Genomic DNA, 22,834 nt, shown 5'->3' with positions numbered 1-22,834 from the left:
TTTACCTTTTCTGATTTGTTTTATGTATTCTTTTGCAGCTCAATTGCATTTTGCCTGGATTTACTCATTACTGTACTTTGATAGAGAATTTAAAATAAAGAAAGAACTATTACTACTGCTCAAAAAGTTGGGTGAAGCAGAACGATAGACCTGGAATACACTTGAGAAAACATAAATGACAGTGTGTCTGTGGAAAATGTTTTGAACTCTTGTTTTCTTTTGGTTTAAATGTAAAAATATGCCATTTTATTTGTGATGAAATATGACAGGACATTTTAGTTTAAATTGCATTATTTCATCTGTGAAGTAACTAAATACTAAGGGGGTTCCGTCAGCTATTAGATTAATAAATTCAGATTCTTTAATTTCAAGTTATCGTTAATGATAAAGATGTACTGACAATCAATAAAAACTACAACACCCAGATGCCACGTCCTTCATGCTGATTGGCCAGAGTGGTACCATGGTTTACGTGGCATTGCAGCTCCCGCGCATGCTCCGTCTCGCTCTCTCCCTGCTGGAAGATGGTCTGTGTCAGGATGAAGTCGAGTTTGTTATCAGTTTTACTCCTGAATTTTTTCTACAGCTTCGTCTCCTCTTTGTACTTCCACATTGGAGAGACGGAGAAGAAATGCTTCATCGAGGAGATCCCAGACGAGACGATGATTATGGGTGAGTGTTTCCAGCGACAGGAAGCAAGGAGCTAACGCTAACGGCTAACTCTGTTGGTTAACTTCAGTTAGTGAGCTAATCGGCTAAGTGGGCTAAAGTTGTCTGTCATGTTCTCACACACTCGAATCACGGAACAGGTGACAGAGTTGCTGACACGTAACGTCAAACACACATTGAATGTTAGATTATGATGTTGTTTTCCTCCGTGTTAATCATCCAAACCTGTTCATTTATTAAAAACGCTTCATTTGTAATACACCGGAAGCAACATACGCTAGACACAATATAATCTATTATATAAGTAACATAAAGCAGTTCTTATACATGCGTGTGTCATGTAATGTAAGTCAGGTCATTAGTCTAAATGAATAGTAGTGAGATACCTTAGACTGTCCTCTTCCCGGCTCACCTGTCTGTGCAAATACAGCTCCACCTGTAAGACTGAGACTGGCTGACATTAACCTGAATATCTGGTCTTCAGTGTCTCCTGTGTTGGAGCTTGCAAAGAGAAACATAAGAAGAGAAGCAGTCCATAAAAGACAGCTTGAAGTTTGGTAGTTTTCTGCTAATTTTACACATATGTCTTGAAGCTTTTCGGTTTTCAACTGAAAGAGGCTGTAAAAAATATTTTACAAATCATATTACAGGATCCTCATGAGGTCAAATAAACCAAATCAAAACAAAACTAAAAGGTCACCCAGACTTTTTGGTAATATGCCACTGGGATGGGATGCAGAGCTAGGTCTGACACTCCTCCGCGATTCTTAGGAGTATTTGTGAAGTATAAGAAGCACGCTGCAGACTGGAGTCTGCGATAATAAGCTGCCGCACCAGTGTGTACAAATGAACACCTCCCTACACTGCAGAGGGATCAGATCTAACTCTGTCCTCGCTCCTATAGGTATGCCTGTCCACCTGTGACCAGGAAGCTATCAAATGTAAACAGACTCTAAGGTGACATATGGCTAAATGCACAAATATGAAATCACTAATTGTGTCGAAGAAAAACACAATATGTGATGACTCCTAAAGGATCATTTGACCAACTTCACAAACTTCAGCTTGTGACAGTGCAGTTCCTGTGTCCCCCAGTCTTCATTTAACAGTTCATTTTGCCAGTTTTGAGATGATGTGACACTGACAGGAAGTGACATTAGTATCTCATCTTGCACTTCCTCAACGTGAAGGCTGCAAACAGATGAAAGCTCAGCACTGAACAGATATTATGAAACAGAGTATAACAGAATAGGCTACTTTAAAACTTTTGCATTATCATGTTACATTGTTAATATTGTGCAATACCACTATGTCACTTTGTCTAGGTACTGGTAATCATGTTGTAGGACAAGAGGTGATGATGCCATGTTATCACTTCTTGGACTACTATTTATTTACGTAACTAACTGATTATCCTCATCTGACCACCCATCACCTTTTTTAATTTATTCATTTAGTAAATTTTTTCTCTCTCTCTTCTATTTACTTATCTTTTTTTTTCTCTCTCTCTTTCGTTACCTTACCTGGACTTGCATTGCTGCAGCCCCATTCCATCTCCACCCACCTCTCCCTTTTGTTTTTTTTTTTTATTCCTCTCTCTCCTTTCTTGAAATTTATTCACTGCTCATTTATTCAAGAGACCTGGCACTTTAGATATCAACTTCAGCACTTTAATTAATAACTCTGGCACTTTCTACTCAACTCCAGCACTTTACTGCCCAAATCTAGCACTTAAACATCTGCTACTGACCACCTGTGTACAATAAAAACTATGATTGTAATGTATTGTAACATGTTTTATAATGATAATGTTTCTCTGTTCTTTCTTTTCCTTAAAAAGAAACAAAACAAGAAGAACAGAACCCTTTAAATATTTTACTTGTATTTTTTTTTTACCTGTTTGTTTTTATAATTTAACTGGAAGGACCACCAATGGAAATTAGCTTGGTAGCTAGATTTGGGTACAATGACATTTTAATTATTTTTTTAAAGTGTGTATGAATGTACATTGTCCCTCCTTATCAAATAAACTAAATTGAAATTGAAAACAAAGTGTTGAATATACTTTAACATGACACTCAGAGAGGAGCCAAAAAACAAAACAGCATTTAGTTCCTTTGAGGGAAAATCCAAATCTTTATATTTTGTGATCCAGCTGTTCACGAATAACTGACAGCTGTTCCATCATAATAAGAAAAAAGTTAAGATCTGGAAAAGATGTATTTAATCATGACTTTTTAGGGTTTTCGTACCTTTTTGCACTTTGGAGACATTGAATATTTTTGCTGTATGTGAAATGTGTTTGCTGTTACTCAACCCTGCATTTAAGTCAGACTCACTTGTAAAACAGATTTTGTGTTTCAAAGTGAAAGTCTCCAGATGAAGTAAAGGATAAAAAAAAGATGAATGAAGTGCTGGGAGGGATTTAAACTGATATGTGTCCATATAAAGTATAATTGAAATGTGACACCTCTGTGTCTGTGTGTGCAGGTAACTATCGGACTCATCTGTACGACAAACAGAAAGAAGAATACCTCCCATCCACTCAGGGTCTGGGGATGTTTGTGGAAGTCAGAGATCCTGATGACAAGGTGAGGAAACTTTTCATAGCAGTGTGGTTGTGATCTGTGTTTTCTTCATCATTGTGTAACTGTGTGTGTTTTTCCTGCAGATGATTCTGTCTCGACAGTACGGCTCTGAGGGAAGGTTCACCTTCACCTCACACACACCTGGAGAACATCAGATCTGTCTGCACTCCAACTCTTCCAAGTTCTCCCTGTTCGCTGGTGGCATGCTGGTGAGGAGACGCTTCACACTCCTCAGCTGTAGTATTCAGGTCTTAATAACACTGTGAGTAACATTGTTAATGTGTGTGTTGTGTTGCAGAGAGTTCACCTAGACATCCAGGTGGGAGAACACACCAATAACTACGCTGAGATCGCTGCCAAAGACAAACTGACGGAGCTGCAGCTGAGAGTGAGGCAGCTGGTGGAGCAGGTGGACCAGATCCAGAAGGAGCAGAACTACCAGAGGGTGGGTCGATGTTTTTATTCAGGTCTTGGCTGAGGTGAAAGATCAGCTGGCTCCAGGATTTTAAAGTGCCTGTGTCTCCTCTTTCAGTATCGAGAGGAGCGTTTCCGTCAGACGAGCGAGAGCACCAACCAGCGAGTCCTCTGGTGGTCCATCGTGCAGACCCTGATCCTCGTAGCCATCGGGATCTGGCAGATGAGACACCTTAAGAGCTTCTTTGAGGCCAAGAAACTTGTGTAAACCTGAGTGTATGTGTGTTTGTCTGTGTGTGTTTGTTAGAGTGTGTGTATGGGTATGAGAGTGTGTGTTTTGTCTACTGAGTGATGCAGTACTGAGCAGCGGCATGGCTGCTGTCTTGATGCAGATTCAGCTTGAAAACATCTCCGGATTATCATTTTTTATCATCCCTGTTTGTTCCCGCCTCTCTAACTCGCAGTAGACCATCAGGGAAAATGTGACAACTATTTATTTCACACATTCAGTCGATTTTCTTCTAAAAACTTCACTCTGTCCTGTCGATGTTTCTGTAGCAGACAGAAAAAGTTGCGTTATTGATGTGTGTTTTTATTAATTTGACCTTTATGCTTCCTTCTTACTCACTGTGATGAGTACATGATGTGTTACTGGCCACTGGAGATGTTCAGAGTTGATTATGAAGAAACAGAGTACATTAAAGGTTTGAGGACGGATGTAAAGTTCCAGATGGTAGTGAAATCTTTAATTTGAATAAATCTGTATCATAATTGAGCTTGTTTGACAAACAGACACTTAAGGGAAACAGAAACAGACGAGGGTTACTCTCTTTAAATTGCCACCAAACCCCTTTTAAAAAATTGCTGATTTTATCTTACATAAAAAAGGAATTGGCTGATACTTATCCTGCTCTAGTTCTAAGTTCCCTCTCATATTTTTGTCTTTAAAAGCTGTCAAACAAAGAGAATTAATCATTTAAAGCTCTACAATCGAATCAAACTGAGGACGATCAGTGCAGAGGTCAACCAACAACTCCTGCGTTCTGGGAGGCAAAATCAGAGATTTTCTAAATGAGGTTTGGAAGTGTTGATAAAAAGTGACTAAAAAGATACTTTTGTTTGAAAATCTTCATTTTAACTTAAAAGCCCTGTTTTTGTAGATATCCTTTCTCTCATGTTGACACAGAATAACAGTCTGAGGCAGTCAGGGACAACAGTTTAAAGTGGTCGCACTTCTGTCAAGAGTTATGCAGCAGACATTTATCTGCTACGGGATGTAAGAATCTAACGAAGCAGTTGGAAAATATATTTTTCTAGTCTTGAAAACTTCTTGTTTCTTAGTTTGTTACTCAACTTATTTGTTGATTTAACTCATAAGTCTGTTTTCACATCTAATGAGCTATTTTGACTTCCTCTAAAACTGCCAAAGATGCCTCCCTTTTCAACTATTCAGCTGTTTGACTTCACGAAAAATAATCGACCATTAAAAAGTCTTTGGTTCGAAACTTTTATATTCAGAAAAGATGGTTTAGAAGCCTGTAAATTGTCTGTTAGCAGGTGGGAAAAGGAAAAGGCTATATTTAACATGTATTAATATGGACCCTACCATCTCCAGTTTCTGCAAAAAATCTATGGATGGTCCTTAACGCAGTACTTTGAATCCCAATTTTGAGTGGAAAAATCTATTCTCAGACCCTAGTAGGGACCTTAAACCTCCAAAAACCAGCTTTCATATGCCAGTGTAAGTGACAAGCTCTGTCTCGAATCCTTTGAAGTCCTGTGAAAAGAAGAAAAGTGGAATATTTGAAGTGCGTACACTGTCAGATGGAAAGGAAATTGCAAAAAGAATGAGGCAGATTATCATTTTTATCATTTTCATTTCTGGTGGTTTGTTTCAAAACTTAGATTTCATTTGTTTTCTGGGTTAGCATTTAATTCAATGGGTTATGGCTGAACGAGGGGCTTAGATTCATTTTACTTTGGAGAGACTGTGTGAAATCTGTCTCAAATTGCACTCGAAATAAAGTTTGTCAAATTTGGTTTAAACAGCTGAAGTTTGTTTTCTGTTTCTTTGCTGCTTTTGTACAAGGTCATACCGCATGCATGCAATATGTTTTGTCTGCCTACACTTTAGATATCTCTTTTAATTCATAGGGACTACAAAGGCTCTTTAAGAGTGTGGATATAGGGGTTATAATAAAAGAATCTGATTAGAAAAAAAAAAAATCAGTATATGCCCTCCAGAATTATGAGTATTATAAAATTTAAAGCTCCTGAGAGAGACTTTCTGTTTCCCACACCTAAGGACCACGTGTTACCTGTAAAATCTCTGCTAAGTTTATCACATTAATGTCACAAATTTTATTCAACAGTTAATGCAACTTAAAACAGTTGCATTGGATTTTAGCCCTAAGGAAGTAATGTGACACCTACCCTCCTGCAGCAGTTTCGGGGAATTGTGGTAACAACATAGAAACAATCACCCATATCGATGAGGGTCTTGTTCAATTTTATAGTCCAAAGAGATTTGTTAGTCTTCATTTTAATCTGTTCCATCACAAGTTACAAAAAAAAATCCTCACAGGAGCTTTAACGTCTCAGGTCCAGCAACATATGTCTGTAAATTACAAGAAGTTAAATGTGGGGTGGAAAAAAAAATATTTTAAAAGAAAGACATTTTTAGAAGATTTTGAAAGACAAACTGGATTTTGCAATAAAATGTGGCGTTTTTGCATATTCAGAATAAGGTAAATGCAGACTAATGTATGCACAACGGCATTACACAGAGAGGAACCTTCAGTGATCACTTCCGTTTGCAGTCGACTCCCTTAGCGGTCGGACAATATCACAATCGGCTTCTGTTTTATTTGCCAACGTGAAATAATCTTTAGATAGCTCTCTTTTCGGTTTTTGTGATATTTATTTGTAATTTTTACCTAATTTAAACATTAACTGATACTCGGTTTTGTGCAGTGACGCAGATGAATTTAAATTAACGGCTTTAAACGTTAAACCCAGAGCGGACCGCTACATGCTAAATGCTACATGCTACGTGTACAGTCAGAGCTCGATAACAGACATGGATCCAGAACAGACCGGCTGAAGGATGGATTTTAACGCTTTATTTCACGACTATAGCGTTTCTGAGCTCTTAATTTATCGTGTTTGAGTGTAAATGTAGTGAATTGGATAGCATGGAGGACTATTTGGTGTCTGTTAACACTTACAAATGAGAAAGGATGGAGATAAATTAAGGGTTTCCTGAGCTGTGTCCGTCGATTTTACGGCAGTTTGATAAGTTTTTCATCCTTGTTGTGATTAAACTGGGTTTCAAAGATGATGTACTCATCGAGAAGAAAGCCTGTCCTCTACTTCAAAGAGGAGAGAAGGTAAGATATCAGCTGTTATATCAAACTTTTCAACCTTCACCCCCTGCAGCTCATACTAAGTGAAAAATAGAGTATATTCAGAACTTAAAACTCTCTTTTTTGGTCTATTTAAGAAACGAAATCTCTAAAGTTCCTCGTCCTGGAGAGAAGTGAGTAGATGTTGATGATTTATGTTTAATGCAGAAGTTTCCCAACTGTGGACTGGGGACTTTTGAAAGCCATTCAGTGACCTTTATTCAAGTTTGATAGATTAGTTAATAAATCATATGCTTAAAGAGCCCAAATTGGTTGTACATTGGTTGTTGTAAATCATGTAAAGATACCACAGGGGGCACAGTATTGCAATACAGAATATTTGTCTTTTAACCATAATCTTATCAGCTGTTATTATAGGGGTTTCTATCATTGGGACATCATCACTTCCAGGTATATACATGACCATTTTAAAGGAAAAACACTCATTTTTAAGCTCTGACAACTTCCTTTTTCTGAGACACAGTTTGGAAACATCTGTGATTGAATTTGATTTTCAGTTTGTTGAATTCTGGCTGTGCACGATTTTAGTTTTAAGAAGAGATCTGAGGCTGTAGCTACGTTCCCACACATTGTTCAGACTGTTATTCTGAGCAGCCGAGTTGGAAAACTGATGCACTCAGGATGAATTTCTGAAGACTCCAATATCCCCCACATTTTGAGAAGAAGAGAAGTGTGATACTAACACTGGTTACTGAGAAGTAACTCAGCCAACCATCTTATTTTGGGGATCATATTCAGTTACAAATGTGAATCAAACTCAAAAAGAAACTCAAAAACTCAAAAAGAAAAGTAGCATGGTCCCTTGTTTCTCTCTTGTACAAAAATGAATTTGTGTGCTATATTTTTGTGTTTATCTTTATCTTGTGGCAGGGTCTTGGAACAAGTTGCGTCCTATCACAAGGTTTAGGGCAGAAATTACCCCTACAGCAGTGTTTTTGTGCAGCAGAAGCCCAGAGCGGTCACACCAAACACCCCCTCCCTGCTCGTCAGCCGGTTTCCTCTGCACTCAGACGCGGCCATATTTTACTTGACCAAAAACACAAATAAACGGACTCCCACCGAAAAAATCTGATATGGTTCTGCATTCACGCTTTATTTAGAAAATTTTCAATGCGTTACTTTCACACAAAAACACCGCTAAATAAGTCTCTAGTTCTTCTTGTGTCGTAAAACGGCGCTTCCCTTCGCTGCAGAGCCACAGCTGGCTTGAGGCGCTCGCTGCTTAGTGTATCAGTCCCCGCGCGCGGCGTGCCAGATATAAACAAACGCATGTAGTCTGCCAGGACGAAAAGACACGATGAGAACTAGAGCCTTATTTAGTGGCCTTTTTTGTGAAAGTAACGCGCTGAAAATTCTCTAAATAAAGTGTGAATGCAGACCTATATCAGATTTTTTTGGTGGGAGTCCGTTTATTTGTGTTTTTGGTCAAGTAAAATATGGCCCCGTCTGAGTGCAGAGGAAACCGGCAGAGGAGCAGGGAGGGGGTGTTTAGTGCGAGCGCTCTGGGCTTCTGCTGCACAAAAACACTGCTGTAGGGGTAATTTCTGCCCTAAACCTTGTGATAGGACCCAACTTGTTCCATCCCGGAGTATCACTTTAAAGAGTAATATTTTTACCGTTTTGTATTTATAACACATCATATTTATGAGGCTAAAAAACAGAATAGGAACAAGAAAACTTCAATATAGTAAAAATAAAGTCACTAAAATGAGAGTGAATTTGACCCTGAAGTACAGAAGTTTTAATTTTGTGTGTTTTGCTTTTTTTACTCCCTAAAAAAAACAGATGTGAGTGTTTCACTAATAACTAATGGATGCAGCTTTAACATGCTAAAAATGTGAGCCTGGTTTGTGTTTTGTAAATCATTTCTTCAAGTTGACTTTTTCCACAAAGCAAAATAAGTATATTATAAGTTTTCACAACTGTATTTTTTTAATTTAGAGTAACAGAAGTCTTTAAAAGGCATGAAATAAGGATTATGTGGAAAAACAAATCAATAAGATGAAAAATCCATCCCAGTTTCCTTGTTGTTTCCAGAATTTCTTCTTTTTATGACATTTCTTTATTTCTTTGTTTCTCCGCAATAAAGTGACACCTTTGCCTGACACCTGCAGTATATGTTGTTGTCTTAATAAAGACTGTACTTATCAGTCTGAACCCTCTCTATCCCCTCCTCTGTTTCCTCAGGTTCCTCTCCGGTAAATGTACGATCTACAAGCTATTCGGCCTCTGCATGGTCCTGCTGCTTGTCTCTCTGCTCTGGCTGCAACTCACCTGTTCAGGTGACATGTCCTCCCCTGTGCGTTCCCTGCCGCAGGCTCCGCCCTGCCCTGACACTCAAGTGTCTTCGACGGACGATCCGTCCTGGGGTCCTCACAAACTGGCGCTCATCATCCCATTCAGAGAGCGCTTTGAGGAGCTGCTGGTGTTTGTTCCCTTCATGCATACGTTCCTCAACAAGAAGAAGATCCGACACAAGATCTTCATCATCAACCAGGTGGATCACTACAGGTGAGGACGCCTCGTTCAGACCTACTGGGGGTTAATCTAAAGAGATGTAATGTTGATTCCAGTTGTCTTTTATTCCAGGTTCAACCGAGCATCTCTGATCAACGTGGGTTACCTGGAGAGTGGGAACGACACAGACTACCTGGCGATGCATGATGTGGATTTACTGCCTTTGAATGAAGCCCTGGATTACGGTTTCCCAGAGGACGGGCCGTTCCACGTGGCCTCACCTGAGCTGCACCCGCTGTACCACTACAAGACCTACGTGGGAGGGATCCTGCTGCTCACCAAGAAACATTACAGCATGGTACGGAGCTGCAGCACACAGGGGGGGTCGTTATGGTGAAGGGTCTGTTGACACAGTCGTGTGATGACTCAAAGTGTCCACTAGATGGAGCTGTTAACTCGTAGAGCTGAACTGTGAAGGAATCGCAGTGTGTGAAAGTGACAGGATTAAAATGTTGTTCTCTTTGTGTTTTCAGTGTAACGGCATGTCCAACAGGTTCTGGGGTTGGGGCAGAGAGGACGATGAGTTCTACAGACGGCTGAGGAAAGCTGAGCTACAGGTAAACCCCCCCAGAGACCACTGGACTTCTTGACTACTTTCCTTTCTGACATCCTAAGAAACCATATTGTGGGTTTTTCACATCCTTTTATTTTTCTCTGCAGCTGTTCAGACCCAGCGGGATCACAACAGGATATAAAACCTTCCTCCACATCCACGACCCAGCCTGGAGGAAGAGAGACCAGAAGAGAGTCGCAGCTCAGAAACAGGTACAAGAATCACACAGTTATCAGTGGATATTAAAGATGCTACAGTTTTTACTACAGAAGAACCCAAACAAGTCTGTGCAAAAAGACTTGACAAAGGTTTTATAAACTCTTATAGAAGTTATAGTTCCAGGAACTTCTCCTTAAGTAAGTAAATGGTTCCTGTAGCCAATAGTTGTAGTCGGTGCAAATTTATTTGGTGAATAAAGTCACTTGCATTGCTCTTTTTTGGAGTCTCTGAAAATTATATCTCAGGGAAGTTTGCACATATTGAATTGGCTGCAGGAAAGCAGTATTAACCTCAGGTTAGAGGAAATACTTCCTCTTGTGTAATCTCCCTCTCGTGCTTCCATCCGTCTGCTCCTCTCTCTGCTCAGTCTGACAGTAAATGAAGCACCTGTTACAAGATTATTTTCTGAGTTCTTCTTATGTGGGAATAAATGCACAGAAAACAGTGTCATTATCATGTAGGCACTTGTTTCAAAATAAATTAAGGACCCGTTTTTAACACAAGATCATGTCTGAGATAATAAGGGTCATCCTCAGCTTCCTAAACCCTTCAAAATCTCTACTTTCCTTGGAGGAACTTTTCAGGGGTAGATCAGTTACCCTGGAATCAAATTCAGACCCTCAGTTCCTCAAAGGGGCCTTGCTCCCTGCTGTTAAAAAAGCACTTTATGCTTTGCCTAAAGGCTTCTGCTCCAAGAAACTGACATTACCAGAGCCATCATCAAGGCTCAGAGGCCACAAATGGGTTGAAACCAATGAAACTACAACTATTATTTGACTTTCTATGGTATTAATGGTGAAAACTGGTTCACAGTGGCATCTTAAAAAATATAAAACACAAGTAGATTCAGTAAAGTGTTAAAAATTAGACTTGTTATATTGTAGTTAGTGTCAAAAAATTGTTTTCTGCACGCAAACAAAGGGGAATTTGCATGCTCCTCTACTCAGAGCATTACGGTAAATGAGACAGACCCCACCCCACCTCCTCCTCACCAAAAACTTCCATTTCTAAATTATACAATATGAACATCTTTATAACATCTGAACTGTGTCGTCCCCTCCCCGGTGTCGTCCTCCCTCTAGGAGCAGTTTAAGGTGGATCCTGAGGGGGGGCTCACTAACCTCCACTACCAGGTGGAGTCTCGACAGGAGATGACTATTAGTGGGGCTCCTTGCACCATCATCAACACCAAACTGGAGTGTGACCAGAACCAGACACCCTGGTGTCTGCTGTGATAGAGGCCAAACATGTGGGTACACTGCTCTGACTGCAGGATGTGACGTTTAAACTCTACTGAAGAGATCGTCCTGCTTCTAGATTTTTGCCAAAAGCTGCTGCAGCACTGACGAATCTGCGGCTCGAGGAGGAATAATGGTACAAAGAGACTTCTTTAACACTGACTCACTTCTGCACTGAACAGAAACGTGCTGAAGGCTTCCTGCGGATTAAACTTCAGCAGCAGAACTTTGAAATAAGACTGTTAAGTTATTACAGAGAGACAGACGGTTACACTTAACTGGAACTGAAAAGCATGGCCAAACCTGAGCTGTTTTAACTGACCGTATTTTAGTTCTGGTTCCTGCTGGCACGCTATGAATGCTGACGTTTTTTTTACTCTGGGATCGTGCAAACGGAGCAAGGTGCTTCAAACGGGAAGATAAGAGACGTCAAACACATCTACCAAACAAGCAGCACATCCAAACATCACGTCTTCTTTCTGGTTTTTGATCATGAGGGCGAAGAAAGTTCAAGAGTTTTTTCAAAGTCTGCCTAATAACGTCAGTTTCTCTCTGATTAGGGATAAAATCATACCTCATTTGACTTGAAATTTGGTTGTAGGGGAGATGTTAACACCCTTCTTTGACAGCAGAGGGCGCTTTCTACCTCTGACTTCTTTCTTCTGTCTGGAGCTGTATAGAGGTGTTCAGTCATGGCAACAGCAGGTGAAGATTTCAGAGACGAGACCGGAAAGGTGTAACAAAAGGGATTTGACAAACATTGGAACAGTTTTATCCTTTTTACCCTGGTTTATGCTTCTGTGTCCCACCACATTTCCTTCTTGTTTGTCCACAGGGAACTTTGGCAACCCTGAGAATTTTATGTTAAATTAGAGCAAACAAATGTTGCCTTGCAATTAAGACAAAGAAGAGTAGAGAGGAGGAGTTTCAGGAGGATTTGGAATGTTTTGCAGTCAACTTACGGCTAATTTACGGTGAATTTACGGTGGGTTTTAAGTTTAATTTATGGCCGATTTACGGTCAACTTATGGTGCATTTGCAGCATCATACTGTCAAGTTACAGCTTTATTGTAAAATTAACAGGTGATAGTAATTTAATTTTCGATTTTAAAAGTAATTTACAGTCAATTCAAAACTGATTTAAGATTAACAGCTCAATTAGGGTTAATTTATTGATTAGGATTTGGTTAAGGGTTAAAGGTTATGACTCATTTACAGTTAATGTATGGTACAGTTAGGGTTATTTCAGATCAAATTACAGCTGATTTACTGTCAATTCATTGCTGGTTTCTGGCTTATTTACAGCTGGTGTGTTACCTATCTATGGTCAAATTATGACTTGACTTGTGTACAGTCAGATAATAATCCAGTTGTTGCAGTTTCAGGTCAATGTACAGCTGTTTGACATCCAGTCTACAGCAGATTTTCTGTAATCTACGAGCCAATCAGGCCTGTTTAATGGTCAATTTATAGGATGTTTGCTGTCATTTACTGTTGATTCACAATCTTTTTTTTTGTAGATTAACAGTGAATTTGCAGCGATCCTGTAAATGTTGTAAAGAAGAACTGTGTCGACCAGCAGACAGATCTCAGGGCTTGTGGTTCATCTCCTTTTATAGCAAAGGTTCATTTGTGATGGAGTTTGGTAATGTAGACTTACGGTGGGATTTGATGCAGAAGTACAAACCAGGGTTAAGTTTGGTGTCTGTCGGTGAACTGACGGTGAGTAGTGTCTCCAAACCTACTCTGCTGTTTACGAGGCAATTTCAAAAGCTTGGTGGCGTGGTGACTCACATTTAAAACAAAAAAGGCTTGTACGGTGAGACCAGCATTAGTAATTTAGAGTGGACTGTTACTTCTCTTCTTTTGACCTTTTTGCACGTCAACAGAAATCCTCTCATCATCTACCGGCCAGTGTTTTTTTATATATAACCTCCTCTAACAGACACACTTTGGATTCACCTCAGACCCTTTCTTTGGATTTGTTTTCTGCTGTGACTTCAAAGTGTTTCTGTACCTTACAAAGAAAACTGAGCCAAACCGCGCTGAACTATACAGAAATATAACTTTATCTCAAATGTGCCAGTACTTTTTCTGCGAATTGATTTTAATAAATGACAAATTAATGACACCAAGGGCCCGATATATGAATAATTCCTCCCTGACTTTGACCTCTATCTTTCCTACTGTAAAAGTTAAAACACTTGCTGATGAAGATCATGTGGTACATAAAGATCCAGGACAATGATAAAAATAATTATTGATCATTCCAAATTAAAAATATTCTTTTTTTTTTCTTTTAATATTTTTCTTTAATTTTCAAAAATTCTTATCTTATAAATTATCAGCTTTCTATTTAATGAATTATGTAAGAGATGGCTGTGAGAAGAGTAAAGGATCTTGAGATCTGAGTCAACATGACAACATACTGACAGAAACTGGATTTTTTTTATTTATTTTTTCTTAGTATTTTATTTTGAAAAACCTTTAAAAGACGATGCCAGGTGTTTGAAAGTCATTGAAACAGATCAGATGTTTGTCACTTTAAATGTGTCCCAGCGTTAACGCTCTCTGCTTCAGTCTGTCTTTGAGTTTTTAACCAGATGTCTGCTGTAACTGTCTTCATCTCTACTGCTGTTATGAGCTTGTCGGCCTCTAGGGGGCAGCCTGGAGTTTAAAGCTCCACAATTGAAGGTTTTAACGGCCGAAACCTGACCCTGATTTTATTTTTCAGACAAAATGGTACCGTGTATTTGTACAATATTCAGTATTTATATAAACAGAGCCTATGAAAAACGTTTGGAGGTGACTTTTCTTTCCCTCAGGTGTGTGTGTTTAAAGGTGTGGACACAGCGCGTTTCCCGCTACAATAATATGATAAAAGTGGAATTAACTCTTCAAACTGATTGAAATAAACCCCCTGGAGGTGAGCTCACACCTTTAAATATCATAACTTATAACCCTCTGTGTGCGTGTATGAATCTTTACGGTATAACTACAGGTAACCCCTCTACCTGTCACTCCATCTTCTCTCCTCATTTTCGTGTTGCGGTGCGACTTTTAGCGCGCCGACAGGAGTCATCAGTGGGAGGAATGCAGGTAAATGTAGGTGGATGCCCTGAAATAGAGGTGTGCAGGTACCCGAGCGATGGATCAGAGGTTAGGGAGCCATTAGCGGGTTCAAACAGCAGGCATTTACTGCCGCTCAGCCTGTCATCCTGCTCTGGCTAATGAGCCACCGTGGATCTGCTAATGAAAGCTCTCTGCGCTCATTAGACTCAGAGACACCATTCACAGAGAGGAAACAAAGAGTTTTCAGCCAGTTGTAACTTTAATATCAGGAGGGGCAGAGTTCAGCAGTATTTAATTCAATCTGAAGTAAGAAACAAATCTGTTTTATTAAGACATTTAAAATATCAAGAAGGAGATCTCAATGAAAAGGTTTAGTTTAAAGATGCTATGAGGAAGATCAGTTTTTATTGGGCTGCCTCACCACCTTCTGACCCGGAGTCTCTGCCCACTGTCGTAAATTACTTTTAGCGAGGCGTGTGTTGGTTTTGGAATTAAATGGAGATCAAATCTTAACAGACTTCCTTTGTTCAAGACAACTTTTTATATTAGGTAAGGCATTTATTGGTACAGTTACATAGCAATACGGTTTGAAACGTGACATCAAGCAAACATTATAGTAGCCGGCTGTATGTAGTGCTATCGGCAGCTTGGTGCTCCCAGACAGGGGTTACCAAACTTTACTATGCCAAGGCCCCCCAAACTGGCCTGGGACCCCCTTTGGAAATCTACAGACAATGCTTCAGAAAATGCAAAGAAATGTCAATTTTAGAATGTATTCTCAAACTTTTATTCACTTTTCAATAATTATTACATTTGCTTAGAACAGGAAGTTATTGACAAACAGCCAGACGCACACAAGTAAGTTGCTGCAAAAAGGGACAAGGCATTTCAGGGCTCTGTCAGCCAAGGTGGGATTCTCCTTTCTTACATGTAGCCAGTAGTTAGACAGGGTTTTGAATGCTCAGGACAAATGGTTATATAAAAAAAAAAAACTAGAAATAAATGTAAATTAAAATTAAATGAATAGATTCAAGTTTTTCCATTCCTTTCAATTTTCTGCATCCCAGTGACCCCCCACTTTGAAAATCACTGCTCTAAGACATGTCTGTAATGTGTAACGTTAGTGAAGCCTGGTTATGTCCTGCCAAGCAGAGCTAACGTAACCTCACTCTTTTTATTTATATACATTTTATTGATAGACTCTCAAGTTTGAACAGACCACTGTAGAATAACTGCTGACTGTGGGTTGGAATCAACATTAGCACAAACAGTTTAGCACTTTTAGCCTTTAGCTCGTGCTCTATCTCTCTCCTGTTTATCTTTCTTCTGCTCTTCTGCCCTTTTTCTGTCAGACAGTTTGGCTCCAGTGTCCACCATCACTACAAAACTAGTCACAGAAATCGTTTTCAGCAGACTGCTTAACCTTGTCAGCTGGTGTGGTGTTGTCATGGACACCTAGACGTGCCGTAAATCAATCAAGTCGGGAAGCTAAGAAGTAGCAATTTAAAATATCCTGTAACCTGTAATATCAGCACTGATTATCTCATTTCAAAGTACGGATTATAATCATGCATTTGTCTAGAAAGGAGACTTTTTCAAGATCACTTTTAAACTCCTCACAGCCCCTTTTAAATAAAACAGTTGAGATACTGATGATCTAATGTGATGTGGACTGAAGACACACCCGTCTGTCAGACTTTGGGCCACATCACCTTAAAAGAGGGGCTACTCTAGGGTTCAGGTTCTGAAAATGTTTTCTTAATCATTATCTTCATCGCACTCTATGGAAACGGGAAGCTTGTACTTGTCTGATTTCTTAAGCTGCTTGTAAACATACTGAGTGTGGAACCGTAACATCGAGAGCTCCCCCTGTTGACTGGCTGCAGTACAGCTCTTAAGCCCCGCCTCCTCGTGTAAACAGATAGAGCATGGGTATAAAATTTGTCATAGTTTCTGTCAGAGTAAGAGGATTTATGTCACAGTAGTCACATCTGATGGTTTAGTTTGATCTTGAGGTGATTGGCTGACAGCTGTGTTGACCAATGGGGCTCCTGCATGCGTGAAGCACAAAGTATAAAAGGTGGGACTCAGAGCTGTCCACTCATGACAGGATCAACAAGCCTGGAGTCTGTGTTTCCTCTTTGTTTTCTGCCTCAGCCTGCGTTGTGAACGCGTTGAGGAGATTATTAAGACATTAGCGCTCCTCGTTCCCCTGGAGGCCCTGCAGCCATCACAGCCCGGCTCTGTCTCTGAACCAGCTCTGAGCGTACAGTTGTGGATTTTTTGTGGGCGAGCCAAAGATGGAGACAAAGAGAGGAAGGGGTGAATCTACACCCACACACACCCACGCATACACACTCAAAGCTGTTTCCCCCAGGGTGCAATTTTCACCTTTTCTTGGAGGTGACTGTGACAGAAAAAAAAAACACCTCTCTGCTGCCACAAATAGACTCCAGCTTCGCTCCTGAGCTGCAGCTTTGTGCTAATTTTTTAATTCCCAGCTCGGTGATTATAAATCTTTACCTCTGCAGCGATCTAAGATAATATTAATGCTATAGTAATAAGCAAAGGGGGCCCGGCTGTGCGGTTCACACACATTTGCAGACGCACAGGGCTCGGGAGCAGATGTGGTGCCGACACTTAATTTTCAGCCTTTGTTAATGAATGTAGGGGATTATGCTTCTATTATGCAGCAATTAGCGAAAAATAAAAGATAAACTGGAAGAAGAGGGTGAGTAATCAGATTCACTACACGGCGAATAAAACACAAGAGGGAGAGAAACACCAGGAGACGTCTCATCTGGTGCTCTCAAGCTGGAAGAAATACAAATATTAACACACATGAGGCTGCAACAGGCCGAGATATGTTAAGGATAAATGCATTTTGGTGAGGTGAGGTGAGGCATCATTTGTTAAGTTTTTGGTTTGATGGAAATCTGAAACAGTTTTAGCAGCAAGAATCGAAACTATCGGTTGGATGGTGGATGTTAATTCTGAGGACGGACTTTATGATGGATGATAACAGAGAAAAAAAAACTATTCAGAAAGAGATGTCCAACTTATTTTCTTTACCCTGGAAATGAAAGAGTAAGGGGAGGTAGAGCATGCAGCCTTACTCAGTAAAACTAAGCTTAACTCCAACTCTCTGTTTTCGATCTTCTCCCCTTATAAAATGCTAACCTAGCATAGCTCTAGCCCCAACAGGACTCTCATTTCACCTCTTATTTGCATCTCCTCAGCATCTCTCCCAAAGGGGTGAAGGTAGAGCATACAGCCTTAATCAAAAAGGGTGAGTTCTGGACCCAACATGCCTTTCGTTTTGGCTTGATTTTTTGGCATGATTAAAGGAGAGTATGAGGTGTAACAGGTTAGTCACACTGATTTTGGTGGAAGTGGAGGTAGAGCATGCAGCCTTATCTGGCAGAAGAGAGTCAAAACTAAAAGAGGCTACCTGCCTTGGCTCTGCTTTCTCTGTACTCTCTACAGACCTTTCCTTCACTTTCCTCTCATCCCTCATGACAATGGAGTGGAGGAGGTAGAGCATACAGCTTAACCTAGTGAAGGCTCTCATTTTTGCTGATATTCATGCTCCCTTTCCAACATCTCTTTACAGATTTGTCTTCTGGCCCCCCTTAGACTCTTCTTCTCTCTTTAGTCATGATTAAAGAAGAGTAAGGGGAGATAAAGCGTACCGTCTAACTTATCCAGGATCCACCTTGACCAGGTTTATCAACCTGATTCTGAATTCTCTGTCCTCATTTTAACATCTCTACTAACGCCCTCCTCTTTTGCATAGATATGAAGAAGAGTAGAGGGAAGATGGAGCGTACAGCTTTCCTGGTTGATGAATTTTCTGTCACAAACAGGACTTCTCTTGTTTTGTTTTACAGTTCCTCTGAAGAATTTTCTCATATATAATTTGTAATGTATTTTTTCAGCTTTTATAAGGATGGAGCAGAGGGGGAGGTAGAGGATACAGTTTGACATAAAAGGAATGAACCCAAGCCCAAACAGACCCCTTTCCTTGGCTCTGGTTATCTTGTCCTCTTCACAACATCCCTCAGCACAGTCATTCCCTACTGCCTCTCTTCTTTCATAGTTTCCAGAGGACAGTGGGAGGTAGAGCATACAGTTGAACTCAGTAAAGGAGAACTCCTGCCCAAACAGGCTTCAGGCCTTGACTCTTTTTGTACATTCTTCTTCTGCAGACTTTTCTCTCATTTTAGGTCACTCCCCGCTTGTCCTTCCTGACATTAGAGGCAAGGGGGAGGTAGAGCATACAGCTTCACCAACAGGTGATGGGGTAACCTCCCATTCCTCTATCCAGCATGATTCATTGTCCTGTTTTGTTTTCTTCTTTCCTCTTTTTTTTGTCACATTAGAGTAAGAGTAAGGGGAGGTAGAGCATACAGCTCTTTCCTTAACAAGCTTCGAGTTGTGACTCTGCCTTCCTTTCCTTTTTCCTATTATGTCTTAACAAATGTATCTCATCTTTTATTTCTTTTTCTCTTGTTTTCAGTTACAAAATTGGAGAATTTGTTTAGGGTAGGGCATACAGCTTGACTAGACTTTTCTCTCTTCTTTTTAGCACATCTTTTATCAGTTTTTGTCTATTTTTTTGCCTCTTTGCACATGTGTCATTGTTTAGGACTATGTTTACAGAAAGGTATGAAAGAAAATAAAACTCAAGGTCTGTTTTTTACTAAAGTTTGTGAACGCATCTGACTGAACAGTGAACACAGAATAATCTGGTTTCAGTAAATGCACATTTTAAAATCCTCTTTATACGGATGTGACTGAGTGCTGTGCTGTTCAGTGTTTTGTTGTGCTGCATTGTGTGTGTGTGTGTGTGTGTGTGTGTGTGTGTGTGTGTGTGTGTGTGTGTGTGTGTGTGTGTGTGTGTGTGTGTGTGTGTGTGTGTGTGTGTGTGTGTGTGTGTGTGTGTCGGCATCAGTCCACCTACAGATGGTCGGACTCTCACTCGTCTGTCACACTCTGATTGGCTGCTTCACTGCTGCTGCTGGACGCGTCTGAACCAAACCTGACAGACATTTTACAGGACCACACACACACACAAACTAACACACATCAACACACATCAACACAAACACACACACAGGCTATATGGTACGTATACATACATATAGGAGGGACAGTATGGCAATAATAAATAAAACACATAAATAACAGACAGCTTTAGGTTTGCTAATGTCACAGAAAACACCCGGAGGTATAAAAACCTGTCAGAGAAAGACAAAATAAATATCATTTAAATTCAGAAAAACTTCACTGAAACTTTAAAATGTTATTCTAATAAAAAAAAATAATTTACTTCTTTTTTTCAGCAGTTTAGAATAAAAAACAGGACTATAACACTTTTTTAAAATTTAATTTATGACCTTGTTTTGTCAGATAGCCAAAGATGAAGAGCAGACATATTTGAATTTAAGAAACTTTTCTGAATATTTTTTGGAAATTAACAATAGATTCTCACATTTCTTGCATGTTTTGAGGGGATCTGCTGTACTGCAAAATAAAAAACAAAATTTCTGAGTGGTCAGACATCATAAAGATGGTAATTTTTCTCTGGTTTTCTCAAACCTAAGCTGAACATATAAAACAGATTCCATAAAAAACTGACAGGTGACAACATTCTTTATTTTTATAAGCATCTAAAATAATTTCAGAGTGAACAAACTGTTTAAAGTGTTTTGACACGGATGTTTGGATGTCAGCTTTTAGGATTCTGTGGAGTTGAGCTTGAGGAGGGTTGGAGTGGTGTTTGGTCTCAAGGGAGGCTCACGATGTAATCAAGACAGTTTTAAAATTCAATTCAGTTGAAATAATTTTATATTTTGTGAACTACATAACCTTAATGTGCTATATATTACACTTTGAAATAGATATTTTAACCCAATGAGCAGCTGTTGGGGCTCATATTGAAAAACTGATTCAGATGCAGAGTCTGAGTGAAGCCACTAGAGGGCGCAGGGCTGTTTGTTATGAGAGCTTGCACACATCCACATGTTGCCTGATGTCAGAGGATCCTTCAGAGGACAGATGTTGAAAGAAACTGAAGGAAAAACATTTGCTCTTTCAGGTTTTATCCATTCATTCTCAGTCAGAATCAAATCCACCAAAACTCTAAAGCAACCAAGTTTATTTTTAAAACTTTAAAATGCCAAACACTTCACTTTTTACTTACCCATTCTTTCTTACATTGTTTTTCTTACATTTTTTCTCAGAAAAACAAATCCAGATTTCTTCACTGATTATTTACAGCTGCAATATTGAGCCGACTTTCTGTCTCCAAATTATTCTGTCTTACTTTTAATTTTCTTACAATTTCTTTTTGAGTTGTATTTTTTTTTTCTCATCTTAAATGATCATTTAATTTGTTGCGTATTCATTCTCCTGTCTCTACCCACTTTGATGGTTGATCCTTTAAATTTATCATTTGGATTCTGCAAAGACTTCTGAAAGGTTTGCAGAAGTCAAGACTTAAATGTAGCAGACATCACCTCAACTAACAAAAAATATATATTAAAAAATTAAGGAAATTCAAAAAAAGGAAGAAAAAAAAGACCAGACAAATTGCAAGACCATCACACCCTTTCAAACACACCCTTTCAAAATAAAATACCAGACAAGTGCATTAAATATGAAACAGGTAAAAGGAGAGAAGATGAAGTATTTCAGAATAAGTATGCACTAATATTGAATTAACGACTAATAATGTCTTTTTGATTTAAAATATTATTTGTAGAAATTTTGTAAATATGTCTCCATCACAGTTTGATTTCTTTTCATCATGATATTAGAGCTCAGGCAGCGTCCAGTAAAATGAATAACTGGTGCTTTGTGCTCTGAGTTTTTTTCTTCATTAATGTCTGTTTGTGTGTTTTAGTGCAAAGTGTAATCTCTCAAAGTGTTTATTGCCATGGAAACAGCCCCCCCACCCTCTCCTATAAATCCCGTCTCTGGCCGCCGGAGGCCCGGCACTGAGTTATGACATTTTTGGCATAGCTCTGCTGCAGGTGAAAACACGTCGCTGTGAAATGCAGTTTAGCTAATGGTTCACCTCCTGCAGCAATTTGTCCTCCACAACAACACATAAATTACCGTTTAGGAGATGACTGCGGGCCCCCGGCGCTCCCAACGCTGACTGACAGTTTGGGTGAGCAAGATCTGGAGAGTCCCCCGGCGTCCTCCGGGGGATTCAAGGGAGTCCCCGCTTAAAATTTCAACTTTGATTTACAAGAATTTGTCCAATTACAGAGTGAAGGAGTCTTTAAACTTCACTCACAAATCTGTCTGCAGCTGTCTGATGTGTCTGTTCGTTTACGAGGAGAATGTTTCCCCCCACAGAGATAAACCCACCCAGCAGAGCCCCGATTTAAAGACTTTTCTGTGAAAATCAGGAGACTGACTCTGACTGCTGCAGCTGGCAGGAGACGACAGCTCTGCAGAAACAGGAGATCAAGTTATTTAATTTAATGATGCAATACCAGATGTGACCACTAGGGGTCAGCAGAAACAACACCACAAACTTTTACACGATGACTAACGGAGTATTTAGTAGAAAGTCCAAACTTTTTTCATGCATCAAATAACCTTTTAAAATATCAGGAACAAGATGCACACTTATATATGTGACCTCTAGTGGCCAATATGAGTATTACAACAGACGTGACAGAAGCTGAAAGTTAAGAGACCCAAAATTCTCACGACACAGGAAGGTTTTCTGTTCTTTGAAGTTCATAGAAAAACAACACAACTCTCGTATTTGACTCTTTGTCTTAGACTCTTGCTAGGCACCGCCTTGTTGGCTATGGCTGCCTTTTGCAGCAGCTCTCTTCTTTGCTCATTTCTTGTAATTTTTTTCGTCTCTTTTTCGCCATCTTTGTATTTGGAGTGGATCATTACTTTGTATGGTTCATTTGTCGGTCATGGACATCAAACTTTTTGTGGCTTCAGTGATATTTTTACTATTTTTGCTCCTGTGTTTGTCTGGAGATCCTACATGTAACCATGGCTGCATTGTTTACATGTGAACTCAGCTGTTAGCAGCCTGTAGCATGTCAATGCTAACTGGTGCAAGGCCAGATGTTTCCCACAAGGTGAGAAGGAGGTGAGGAC

At 39.7% G+C, this 22,834-nt stretch overlaps 2 protein-coding genes across 2 annotated transcripts; both read left to right on the top strand.

Annotated features, from left to right (window-relative positions):
• The first annotated feature begins 483 nt into the window (after window positions 1-483).
• Window positions 484-5,720, top strand: tmed9 (transmembrane p24 trafficking protein 9). The gene is made up of 5 exons (XM_074674934.1): window positions 484-672; window positions 3,160-3,260; window positions 3,341-3,466; window positions 3,556-3,702; window positions 3,790-5,720. The coding sequence occupies exons 1-5, from the start codon at window positions 525-527 to the stop codon at window positions 3,937-3,939; spliced, it is 672 nt and encodes a 223-aa protein (XP_074531035.1). The 5' UTR covers window positions 484-524; the 3' UTR covers window positions 3,940-5,720.
• A 740-nt stretch (window positions 5,721-6,460) lies between these two features.
• Window positions 6,461-14,516, top strand: b4galt7 (xylosylprotein beta 1,4-galactosyltransferase, polypeptide 7 (galactosyltransferase I)). The gene is made up of 6 exons (XM_074674754.1): window positions 6,461-7,060; window positions 9,284-9,607; window positions 9,686-9,911; window positions 10,087-10,170; window positions 10,274-10,378; window positions 11,468-14,516. The coding sequence occupies exons 1-6, from the start codon at window positions 7,008-7,010 to the stop codon at window positions 11,618-11,620; spliced, it is 945 nt and encodes a 314-aa protein (XP_074530855.1). The 5' UTR covers window positions 6,461-7,007; the 3' UTR covers window positions 11,621-14,516.
• Window positions 14,517-22,834: the final 8,318 nt, after the last annotated feature.

Source organism: Halichoeres trimaculatus, unplaced genomic scaffold (genome assembly GCF_033239565.1).
Source record: "Halichoeres trimaculatus isolate MK-OKI-2021-1 unplaced genomic scaffold, fHalTri1.1 fHalTri1_scaffold_7, whole genome shotgun sequence".
In the NCBI taxonomy this organism is placed as follows: domain Eukaryota; kingdom Metazoa; phylum Chordata; class Actinopteri; order Labriformes; family Labridae; genus Halichoeres; species Halichoeres trimaculatus.
Note: the sequence above shows the minus strand (reverse complement) of the source record. Positions and strands in the feature narration are given on the sequence as shown.

What these genes read in the sequence shown, in the direction of transcription:
- tmed9 (XM_074674934.1), top strand. Translation starts at nt 525, where the DNA reads ATGGTCTGTGTCAGGATGAAGTCGAGTTTGTTATCAGTTTTACTCCTG. An exon ending in AGACGAGACGATGATTATGG is followed by an intron (nt 673 to 3,159) that starts GTGAGTGTTTCC and finishes CTGTGTGTGCAG; the next exon opens with GTAACTATCGGACTCATCTG. An exon ending in AGGAGCAGAACTACCAGAGG is followed by an intron (nt 3,703 to 3,789) that starts GTGGGTCGATGT and finishes CTCCTCTTTCAG; the next exon opens with TATCGAGAGGAGCGTTTCCG.
- b4galt7 (XM_074674754.1), top strand. Translation starts at nt 7,008, where the DNA reads ATGATGTACTCATCGAGAAGAAAGCCTGTCCTCTACTTCAAAGAGGAG. An exon ending in AACCAGGTGGATCACTACAG is followed by an intron (nt 9,608 to 9,685) that starts GTGAGGACGCCT and finishes CTTTTATTCCAG; the next exon opens with GTTCAACCGAGCATCTCTGA. An exon ending in CCAAGAAACATTACAGCATG is followed by an intron (nt 9,912 to 10,086) that starts GTACGGAGCTGC and finishes TTGTGTTTTCAG; the next exon opens with TGTAACGGCATGTCCAACAG.